Raw genomic sequence first — 12,165 nt, 5'->3', positions numbered from 1 at the left:
GATGTACAACTAGTGAGAAGTGCTCTGGAGTCATGGTCAGATATAAAAAGGACACCTTTATTGGTGAATTTGACATGGTTATTCAGTATTCAAGATTTTTAAAAACAAAAAGGACATTGAAAATCTACATCTGTTTTGTACTTCCTGCCAGTGTGGTTCAACCCATGCAAAACATTCTGAAATAGTTGACAAAAAAAAATTCCCATAAAAATACATTCATGATATAGGAAAAAACAAGTTGCACACTACATTAAGAGAATGTAGTTTCATAGAACATGGTAATAAGAAAGCTAAATTGTGTGCAGTACAGTGCCATTCTCTTGGCCTTGTGATAATCATCTTGCCCGGCAGGACGAGTGACTCATGGGTTGTTTACATTAACCATCAAATTGTGTCAGTAGGGCAGCAGGTAGCCTAGCGTTTGGGCCAGTAACCGAAAGGTTGATGGTTCGAATCCCCAAGCCAACTAGATGGGGGGAAAAACCTGTCTGCCATCGAGCAAGGCACTTTGCTCCTGTAAATCACTCTGGATAAGAATGTCTGCTAAATTACTAAAAATGTAAATGTGGAATATCGTGCTTCAGTGCTCAATTGAGGTCATCTCAAATCATGTTTTTCAGGTCTTTAGTAGTAAAGTACTGTAAATGAAGTCTACTTTGAGGTCTTGATATTGGCCGTTTGAACTTGAATTAAGAGTAGCCAATCCAGTGGGTTTGAATCCCCATCTGAACCTAAGGTGGTTTAGAATTTGATCCTCTCATATCCTTCCCATTGAGTCAGATGTCACCCAGGTTGAAGGCGATATGGTCCTCAAACAAAGCAATACACAACATGATGGCTCCCCCTGCCAACAGGCCCAGGTTCTGTAGCAGGAAGCGAGTCCAGGGTCCCATCGGGCCAGGATCACCATGAAGCATCTCAGGTAACTTGAGGGGAGAGAATGTGACATTTTCACACCACGGAGCCCAGCAGAGTTGTACTGAGCTGGGCCTGGTTTCCCAAAAGCATCTTAAGGCTAAGTTCATCATTTGAACCTTTCATAAGAGGTTAAATCTCCAAGCTGTTAACCAAAACTATTGTTACTAAAGTTGCACTTAATCGCTTGTTATTTACTGACCACTCAGAAAAGGTCTGTTAGATGTTTTTTCCCAACTGTCACATTATACACAGATTTTCACTAAACATAAACATCTCTAACCACTAATAAATTCCCAAAGGATAAAAATATGTTTCAAATGAAAACTGATAAATAGCCTACAGTATAGGCTACATAGGCCTATATACTGACATTTATTTAAATACATGTTTGTTCTATTTTGTGCATTATTATAGGGCACGTGTCAAACTCATTTCAAAGAGGGCCGAGTGTTTGCGGGTTTTCGCTCCTCCCTTGTACTTGATTGATGAATTAAGGTCATTAATTAGTAAGGAACTCCCCTCACCTGGTTGTCTTAATTGAAAGGAAAAAAACAGCATGCACTAGGACTCCACGGAATGGATTTGACACCCCTGTTGTAGGGTAAGCATTAGAATAAGCCGCCTCAATATTTGAAGCCATAGGTGATATCGCTCTAGGAGTTGATACACTGTCAGTATTGTGGAATAATTCTAATGTTAAGGTAAGATTTTAAAGGAGAAAGCTGATCCGAGACCAGCACTGCCTTACTTTCGATCAACAAAATGCCGCACTTAGCGAACGCTCTTTCTGCGTGGCGTTTTAGGAAATATGTTACATCGTCGGCCATTGTAGGAAAGATGCATTGTTAAAACACTCATAAGCCTAAGTTTCATCGCTATAAGGAAACTGGACCCTGGCCTGTTTACACATCCACCCTACTGGAAAGGACAATGTGAAAAGAAGATATCAGCCAGCACAGTATGGTTGACATCATCATTAAATCAATGGTACTTATAAAGCCCTATTTACATCAGCAGTTGTCAAAGTGTGTTTAGTGTGAAAATGTACGTGTGGAAATCAATCCACTCTAGTGGCTCACCATGTCAGCAAGGGCCACGTAGAGGAAGACCCCAGCGGTGAGGGTGAGGATCCAGGGGGAGATTTGAGCAGACTGGTGGCCCAGGACAGAGCCAGTCAGCAGTCCCACGAAGCCCAGCAAGGCTGAAACAGCACTGAAGAGAACTAGTCGGCGAACAGGCCACCCTGCTCCTAGCAGCACTGCCAGGTCACCTACAGACAGTCAACACATTGAATGAACCGTATACTCCATGGAACATTACAGAGCAGAGGTATACCTGAAAATTTGAACATGGATTTTATGATGCGTTGTACCTTTGTAGCCTACAGTACATACTGAGTGTACAAAACATTAAGAACGCCAAACCTAATATTGAGTTACATCCTCTTTTCGCCCTCAGAACAGCCTCAAATCAACAGCGCATGGAATCTACAAGGTATCAAAAGCGTTCCACAGTGGTCAAGTTGACTAGATGTCCTTTTGGTGGTGGAACATTCTTGATACACATGGGAAACTGTTGAGTGAAAAACCCAGCAGTGTTGCAGTTCTTGACACATGCTAACTGGTTCGCCTGGCACGTACTACCATAACTTGTTCAAAGGCATTTCAATCTTTTGTCTTGCCCATTCACCCTCAAATGGCACACAAACACAATGTGTCTCAAGGCTTAAAAATCCTTCTTTAACCTGTCTCCTCCCCTTCATCTACACTGATTGAAGTGGCTTTAACACGTGATCATATCTTTAACCTGGATTCACCAGGTCAGTCTGTCATGGAAAGAGAAGCTGTTTTTAATGTTTTGTACACGTAGTTGAAAGGGAAGGTTTTCTTGTATACCTAGCTCGTGAGGAAGCTCATGACAGAACACCGCTATCGTGGTGCTGAGACCTCCAGCCAGACTCTGAGAAAAAGCTGCACCAATTGCCAGACCGTCAGTAAGGTTGTGGATCCCGTCTCCCATAACCACCATCCACACCAAGCTTCCTATCCCAGCTTCCGCCTTGGAAGGTGGGCCATGTGAATGGCCGTGACCGTGCTCAGAGGATTGTGTCTCACTCTGCAGAGCAGTAAGCTCCCTCTCTGGATACAGCTCTATACTGGTGTTCTGCTCCTTCCTCTTAGCCTTCTGATGACAAAAGAAAGAGCATTAAAAAAAATGGTCCATATGAGTGAAACATTCACAACTGAATACTAATGGGTCTAATGTATGATTTTTCAGTCGGGTTTTAGAAAAACATACTCCACTGATTCATGTCTACTTTACTTGACTGACTTCATCAGGAAAGAGATTGATGAGGGAAATCTGTGTGGAATGGTACTGCTTGACCTACAGAAGGCCTTTGATACAGTTAACCACTGTCTCCTAATCTCCAAACTGGAGGCACTGGGGTTAAGCAGTATCCCTATAGGCTGGGTAAGGTCCTATTTATCAGGAAGGGAGCTAGTAGTATAGGTTAATGGTTCACTGTCTCAGGCAAAACCAATGATTTGTGGCGTTCTGCAGGGGAGCGTGCTTGGGCCTCTGCTGTTTTTATTGTTTAATGATATGAAAGATGCTTGTTCTTGCCGTCTTTTTCTTTATGTGGATGACTCTACACTTCTGGTGTCTCACAAAATTAAAACTATGTTGGAGAGCATACTTAGCACAGAGCTTATTAACATTAGCAAATGGCTTGGAGATAAGACATCTCTGCACTTAGGGAAAACTGAAGCAATTCTTTTTGGATCCAGACCTAAATTGTGCAGGTCGTCTGAAATCAGAGTGGAGTTAGGGGGTGAGGTGCTGACTACTAAAACCTCTATTAGCTACTTGGGATGAATCCTTGATGGAAGCTTGGGAGGTGTGAGCATGGCCAATAAAGTGCTAGGGAAGGTTAATGCCAGGACTAGGTTTTTGGCTAGAAAGTCCAAGCTGCTTGATAAGGACTCCATGAAAGTGCTAGCTACTGCCCTCATTCAATGCCATTTTGACTACGCTAGTACTTCCTGGTTTGGGGGCTTATCTAAACTTATGAAGGGGAAGCTCCAGATTGCCCAGAATAAGCTGATCAGGGTAGTATTGAAGGTGAGTCCACATACTCGCATAGGCAGGAGCTGCTTTCAGGAACTAAACTGGCTGCCTGTTGAGGCTAAGGTGTCCCAGATTAGACTAGGTTTGGTTTCCAGGAGTATTTATGGTCCTGCGCCCAGATATTTAAGTGATTACTTTCCTCGTGTTAGGGATGCACACAATCACAGCACCAGAGCAGGTGTTGCTGATGTGTGCTTATACAGGTTCAAGAGTAATGCTGGGTTAATGGTTCACTGTCTCAGGCAATACTGGAGCCTCAGAATGAAATGAGTTGCCTCTGCCCATAAAAAACACCCTCTCTGGACAGCTTTAAAAATATGTTTGATGTCTTCTGTGCCCATATGAATAACCCCTATGATGTAACTGCAATGAGAGATGTTCTTCTATGTTTTTGTTTTATTATTTCACTGCCATACTGTGTTGGATCTTGTCTAGCCATCTTGTCTCAAGAGGACCACAATGGAAATAAGTCCCAGAATTTGTCTGATCCTCCGAGATGATTTTATTCATGTGCATGTATGGCTTTTTCAAGTTATATGTGTGCTTGTTTTTTTAAATGGTCAAATTAATCAACTAAACTACAAGACCAAACAATCCACCCTGCTTTCCTAACAAAGACTATATAGAACCTCTTCACCCTTTTTGTAAAAATACCGTCGGCTACACATAATAAAATGTGAACTTGCTACGTGTCAACCACTACCTCTAGTGCACAACACTCCCAAAAGTTGCCCCCTTGAAGCAGAGCAATGTAAACACAATTGTCTTGTTGAACCAACACTCCTACGCTATAAATGTAAACAGCAGAGCAATGTTTTTGAAACAGCTGAAATGTAGACATTTTCCTAATATTTTAGACAGATTTTTACCTGAAATTGCAGTAACAGCCTGTTATATTCTGACATGTTCACAGTAGCTGTCAGCTATATGCAGAGCTACATAAAGCTTTGGAAGATCATACAAATGTAGAAATGTAGATCGTACAAATAGGATATGTTTTTTCATTTGTAGCATTGTGTGGTGATTTCAGAGGTGGCGCACACACAGACACTTTGTTGTATTGTTTATATACATTTTGTTGTATATTGTTGAATTTTTACTTTGTGTGACTTTCCTTCTCTCAGTGTATCAGTGTTTTGTTACTTGTCATGTTTTGTGTCAACCCCAGGAAGAGTAGCTGCTGCTTCTGCAAAAGCTAATGGGGATCAAAAACAAGTAAGCACCACAGGTCCTAGAGTGGGAGGGGGGGATTGTTTTCCTGGGGCCCAGAGTTTTTCCTGATCTGGTAGTAGGCTAACCTAACCAACACTGGACCCTAGTTGTAGTGTATGACATAGTAATAAAATCAGCTGTAAATAATTTTTTTTTTTTTAAAAACAGTTTCACATGGGCTATAAATGGGACCAGATCATTTTCTAATCACGTCATATAACTTCTGGCCCTAGGGAGGATGACAACTTTATAAAACCCTTTACACAGAGAACTACGATTGGACAAAAAAAAAAGAAGTGCCGAGCTCGCTGTATTGCTGGTTGCATCGTGTAGGCCTTTGCATCTGTAATGAAAAAGATACTCATAGTATGCCATCACTATTGTGCTGATTGATTCATTCCAGTCAGTAATTTTTTATTAAAAAGGCCTAAGTAGCCTAGCCACCCGAAGTGTGAACATAATGTGAATTTGATCAAATTTGGGTTCTCTCAGAATACAAATAACATTTACCTATTTTAGGCTATAAATACAAAGCTGAGGCTATAAAAAACATTTTTCTCCTGGCCAAGCCCAAATGGGATCAGATCGCATAGGCTTCTCTAGGCTACCTGAAGCTGCGGTTGTTATCAGTAGGCTACTGCTGATCAGACTGAAGAACAGACTAATTGTGCATGTTGACAAATCACAAGGAATTTTATTTATTTTGTGGCGTTTATGGACTTCCATATAAAACAGCTCCTCGCAGTGAATTCACTTATAACCACTTTGTCGCAATTTGCTTTTACCTCATGTAATGTTTTGCATGATGAAGCCTGCTTTGTTGTAATGTTGTAAGGTAGGCCTAATGTACCTTTATATTCGTATTAGAGGTTTAATCGCTCATTTTTTTTCCGATAGTGTCACACCCTGGTCTTAGTATTTTTGTGTTTTCTTTCTTTATTTGGTCAGGCCAGGGTGTGACATGTATGTGGTGTGTTTTCTCTTGGGGTTTTTTCGTACGTATTGGGATTGTGGCTTAGTGGGGTTTTCTAGGTAAGTCTATGGCTGTCTGAAGTGGTTCTCAATCAGAGGCAGGTGTTAATCGTTGTCTCTGATTGGGAACCATATTTAGGCAGCCATATTCTTTGAGTGTTTCGTGGGTGATTGTTCCTGTCTCTGTGTTTGTTGTCACCAGATAGGCTGTATAGGTTCACGTTACGGTTGTTGTTTTTGTTCGTGTTTTCTTCTTTATTAAATATGTATCAAGAATACCACGCTGCATTTTGGTCCGACTCTCCTTCACCTAAAGAAAACCGTTACAGATAGGCTGTCACTTGGAGACATGCTGGTATAGCAACTCTGTGCTTATGTCTTGAAGATACCGTTTAATGAGAGAAGCCTACAGATAAGAAAATAACACATTGTCTGCCGATACATGCTTGTAAAATGTTGCATTATTCAAGAGTATAATATGGTTTGGTTGCATTATTCAATAATGTATTGTGTTTTAGAAGAAATGTTTATATCATTGTTGAATAGTTTGTGCTTACTGGCTACAGAAATATTTAAGGTCAATTTGGCTGCAGACCAAGAATGTCATGTGGCCAGCTACAACAAAATGTTAGGCAAGGATGTAATGTGGCCAGCTACAACAAAATGTTAGGCAAGGATGTAATGTGGCCAGCTACAACAAAATGTTAGGCAAGGATGTAATATGGCCAGCTACAACAAAATGTTAGGCAAGGATGTAATATGGCCAGCTACAACAAAATGTTAGGCAAGGATGTAATATGGCCAGCTACAACAAAATGTTAGGCAAGGATGTAATATGGCCAGCTACAACAAAATGTTAGGCAAGGATGTAATGTGAATTGAAAAGTAGAATTCTCTTTCGCCACCCCTGCTCTTCAGACGTCTTCATATCTCATAGTGAGAATAGGGCATAAAGGCGTCCTCATGCTTCCCATCCGAAACAGTTTGGGCATATATTATGACATTTTGTGACGTGTTTGTTTGTTTTGGTCTTCGGCAGGGTTTTTTTGGGGCTTTTTGTGCACACACAAAAACATTCTTGAGACAAGCCAAAGATCAGAAGCCGAAGTCTACACCCCTTTGTCGGTGATTGGTCAACAGTAGGGATTCTTCAATTAAGTGTTTGTTGTCGTTCAACAACAGACGGCAAGTTTTAATGCAAAAAAATTGACTTGAAAAATACTGCACAACACATCTTGGTTAGATTAAAAAAATTGCGCAACTAAGATCTCTGCAAAAATGTAAAAATGAATGACAGATTTCTTATCTTAGATTAATTCTGATTTATGAGGAAGTGTATACTGGCTACGGCATCTCAAGATGGACAAACAATACTATTGCCACTTTACTAGCTAATGTCTTTTAAAGGGGATATGCGAGCACATTCGTTCGGTTCACTTAGCCGAGTTTGGCTAGGTGCCAGCTGGGCCTAGCTCCTCAGTGGGTCAGCCTGGCTCCAAAGTGGGTGGACCTACGCCCTCCCAGGCCCACCCATCCATAGATTAGGGCCCAATGAATTTTTTTCAATTGACTAACTCAGCTAAATCTTTAAAATTGTTGCATTTATATTTTTTGTTGAATATACTATGTATTATAAAACAGTGACAACAGCATTAAACTCGCCCCTTTATTATCTTAATCCAGCTAACCTTGTAATGGGTCTTCAGTCCTAGAAGGCTCTCAAAGATGAAAAGGAGGTAGCAACCTCCCAGCACGCAAAGGCCCTTCAGAATAGAGTCCTGTTCTTCAGAGTGGTTTGAGTGTGGCCCAGTCTTGGCCTGCAGGACACAGATACAACAAGACACGGTTTTCACTATCAGCAACAGGTTTTACCTTACAACATTTACTAATAAATTTTACAAATTCACCCTCCATGACTAAACAAAGACAGCAGCACTGGTATTTATTTAGTGTTTGACAGTTTGGATGGGTACTTACGTGAGGCAGGAGATGCAGCAAGGCATCTCCACACAGCGTCCCCACAGCCAGGGCTGTCATTGGGCTGAGGAAGGAACGGAGGTGGGCGGGTGGCAGGAGGGGTACCAGGCTCAGAGCCAGCAGAGACGGCAGGCTGATCACAACCAGAGCCAAGGAGCTCCATCCCAGAGCTGCAAAACAAACAATATATTGTATTCATTTAGATGTTGTATTCATTCTGCTTAGTCAATAGGGTATTGTAGTTTCCAGGGTTATGTTAAGTTTAGGTGTCATAAATGTAAAGTTATGCAACAAGTTTTAAAACATACTATATCGATAAATAATTTCCAGTTATAGCTGGTAGTTTCATTAATGCACCTTTGAGGAAAGACACACTCCTTTCTGACTCCGCACCATGGGTTTCTGGGTGGCGTAGACACACGCCACTCTCAATCTGGTACAACAGAGCTGGGCACAGGAGGGTGAAGTGGGCAGGAGTGATGTGGGATGCCTTTTCCAGACCGAAATTCCACAACAGCTGAGTAACGTTCAGACACTGAAAAGGAAAGGGTTAAAAGTCATCACTGTCCACAGAAACTGTTTATATATGAGGAATGTTTTGATAGTGGATTCTCTCATTAACTCTAAGTAGTTTATTTTGACAAAAGGGACCCAAAACATTCATTGGCCAGGCATGTACAACAGAACACCATTTTCCTTTAACTTCCTCCTTATCTTAACAATTTTGAATAAAAACCATCACCTGAGAGGATGACATTTAGCCAAGAACAGTAAGCAGAATTCAGTTAACATTGTGCATTTGGCACAAAACATTAGCCAGATCAACATTTTTTTATTGACTACTCACATTCCCATGAAGATGCCTCGTAGTGGGGTGATTTGACACAAGGGAGTCAAACATTCCTTGGACAGGAATAGAGTGTGCAATAGCAGATGACCATAGAAGAATTTCTTCTTTAATCACATGATCGGAGGATAATGCGCTGCCCTCTTCAGACCCAGATCCAGCAGGCCCTGATATCCCAGGCTGTGGAGTTCTTTCAGAGGGTGTTGAGAAGAGGCAGCACAGTTTATTCAGGTGTCATTGTGTAACTATTCATAGCTTAATGAACACTATAATGCCAAAACCTCAGTACTTCAAAATTGGCTACATACAGTGCCTTCAGAAAGTATTCACACCCCTTGATCCATCCTCAGTTCTCCTATCACAGCAATTAAACTCTGTAACCGTTTTAAAGTCACCATATGGTGAAATCCCTGAGCGGTTTCCTTCCTCTCTGGAAACTGAGTTAGGAAGGACACCTGTATCTTTGTAGAGACTGGGTGTATTCTCACACCATCCAAAGTGTAATTAATAACTTCACCATGCTCAAAGGGATATTCAAAGTCAGTTTTTTTAACCCATCTACCAATAGGTGCCCTTCTTTGTGGAGCATTGGAAAACCACCCTGGTCTTTGTGGTTGAATCTGTGTTCAAATGTTTGTTTTCATTTCACTGCTCAACTGAGGGACCTTACAGATAGTATGTGTGGGGTACAAAAATCATGTTAAACAATATTTTTGCACAACCGAGTCCATGCAACTTAAGTGTCTCGTTCAGCAAATGTTTTACTCCTGAACTTATTTAGGCTTGTCACAACACAGGGGTTGAATACTTTTTGACTCAAGACATTTCAGCTTTCATTTTGTATTAATTAGTTAAAATTAAAAATGTAAAAAAACATTCCACTTTATGGGGTATTGTACAGTATGTAGGCCAGTGAAATCAACTAATCAATTTTAAAAGTGGAAAAAGTCAAGGGGTGTGAATACATTCTGAAGGCACTGTATATTGCACATCTCTAACAATCATGGAATCAAATCAGTTGCAATATCTGTCTCACCTGGATGCTTTTACAGAGGGGGGTGGTTGAATAGGCCTACTAGGACTGGGGATGTCCGTTTCCTGATCTTCATGGTCATGAGATTGTGGGTGAGGGGGTGTCAGAGTGTTATGGTTGTGCCTCAACCCTTGGTGGCTGATCTCCAACACACTGACCTGCCCTAGTCCCAGGCTGCCCAGTAACATCTGAAGGCCCTTATAGTTCAAGGTCCCATTGTCTCCATACTGATGGAACAGACGGTGCAAGTAGTAGACCTGGAAAAAGGGTATTGACAAGAGTAAATTGTCAGCTGAAATTGTCAGCAAGAAGGATAATCATTAGTGTCAAAACCCTGCCATTATGAGACTTATAATAGCTAGGCTACTTTATATTTTTACTTTATTCAATTTTGTTTTACAGGGATAGCGCACATTAATGAATATTACTGTAAAAGTGACAGTTTTAGCCAGCCAGCTAATTTTCAACTGATGCAATTTAGTGCAACCCCTTTTTACCGATGCAATTTAGGTTTAGTGTCTTGTTGACATCAGTGTCTCTCCTGAAAGTTTAAGTTGTAACCTTATCAACTATGATATCCATAATGTCGCTGTGAAATGAAGTTGTATCACTGATATATTGAGGCCAAATTCAGATATTTGAGATGCCCGGAGAATATAAAAATAAAGCTTTATTTATACAGCACATTTGACATAGAATGCCACACGATGTGCTTCACAGGAAAAAAGTTAACAATGTAAATGAAAGCTAAAATATTTACTAAACAACAAACACAAGAAAAACAAAAGTCACAAAACCTGAATGACTAAAAAGCACCCACTTTCAAATATGTCCACAGTTTAGGCCCCCTTCAGGTTCCCTGGCAAGCTATTCCAGAGGCTGGGGGCGTAATAACTTAAGGCTGCCTCTCCATGTCTCTTGGTCTTAGGCATCAGGATAGTTAAAAGGCCAGTGCCAGAGGACCTGAGGGACCTACTGGGTACATAACTTAAAAGCATGTCTGACATGTATTGGGGTGCACAAACGTGGATTGATTTAAAAACCAATTGAATCATCTCAAACTCACAGGCAGCCAGTGCAGAGACCTTAAAACCGGTGTAATGTGTGCTCTCTGTCTGGTCTTGGTCATTACCCGTGCTGCAGCATTCTGTATGTTTTGCAGTTGATCAATTACTTTCTTGGGTAGACCAGACAGGAGAGCATTACAGTAGTCAAGCCTGCTTGTAATAATAGCATTGAGTCTCTGTATCAGCCTGAGAAAGAAATGGCCGCACCTTGGCAATGTTCCTCAGATGGTAAAAAGCTATTATGGTCACATTCCTAATGTGTGATTCGAAGTTTAGTTCAGAATCTAAAACAACACCTAGGTTTTTTACTTTGTGTTTTATCTTTATCGCCCGTGAATTAAAATGTGCGACCAGTTTATCTCTGTGCTTTGGCTCCAACAGTAAGTACCTTGGCCTTGTCTTGATTTAGCTGGAGGAAATTGTGAGCCATCCAAGTATTTAAATCACTAATACAGTCTAAATTATTGAGCTAAAATCCTCTGGTGACGCAGAAATGTAAAGTTGTGTATCAGTGAAAATCTATGTTGTGCTTTCTAATAACGCTGTCAAGGGGTAACACATATCAACTGATCAGCCCCGGACCAAAAATCAAACATTGTGGAACGTGTCATGTGATATGTATTTTCTCTGAGTTATGTTCACGAAGGGTGACAAAAACTCTCGACCAGTTAAAAAGGTCCTAAACCAATTTAGGTATTGGCTAACCTACCTCTCCAGTCTGTCCAGAAGGGCATCATGTTCAACAGTGTTGAATGCAGCATTTAAATCCAAGAGTACTAGGACAGAGAGCTGTTTGGCATCTGTGTTGGCTCTAAGATCATTTACCACTATTTCTGTGTTGTGGTGGGCACGAAAACCAGATTGGATTTTTTTTTTAATACAGTTGGCATTTAAAAAAATAATAATTTAACTGTTTGAAAATCAATTTATCCCGAATTTTGCTGACGAATGGAAGGTTGGAGATTGGCTGAAAATTTCTAAAAACTGAAGAATCTAGAATACTTTTCTTC

The 12,165-nt window shown here is 40.8% G+C and overlaps 1 protein-coding gene across 3 annotated transcripts in view; it reads right to left on the bottom strand.

The window, feature by feature from the left end:
• Window positions 1-36: 36 nt before the first annotated feature.
• Window positions 37-12,165, bottom strand: part of LOC110532552 (zinc transporter ZIP10) — a 32,858-nt gene continuing 20,729 nt past the window's right edge. For all 3 annotated transcript variants that reach the window (XM_036988551.1, XM_021616542.2, XM_021616541.2), the window contains 8 exons: window positions 10,092-10,345; window positions 9,056-9,245; window positions 8,566-8,743; window positions 8,209-8,378; window positions 7,920-8,048; window positions 2,814-3,102; window positions 1,998-2,188; window positions 37-926 (listed from right to left, as the gene is read on the bottom strand). In XM_036988551.1, coding sequence (XP_036844446.1) covers window positions 777-926; window positions 1,998-2,188; window positions 2,814-3,102; window positions 7,920-8,048; window positions 8,209-8,378; window positions 8,566-8,743; window positions 9,056-9,245; window positions 10,092-10,345 — 1,551 coding nt within the window. In that variant the 3' untranslated portion in view covers window positions 37-776. The remainder of the gene's footprint in view (window positions 927-1,997; window positions 2,189-2,813; window positions 3,103-7,919; window positions 8,049-8,208; window positions 8,379-8,565; window positions 8,744-9,055; window positions 9,246-10,091; window positions 10,346-12,165) is intronic.

Source organism: Oncorhynchus mykiss, chromosome 9 (genome assembly GCF_013265735.2).
Source record: "Oncorhynchus mykiss isolate Arlee chromosome 9, USDA_OmykA_1.1, whole genome shotgun sequence".
Lineage (NCBI taxonomy): Eukaryota > Metazoa > Chordata > Actinopteri > Salmoniformes > Salmonidae > Oncorhynchus > Oncorhynchus mykiss.
Note: the sequence above shows the minus strand (reverse complement) of the source record. Positions and strands in the feature narration are given on the sequence as shown.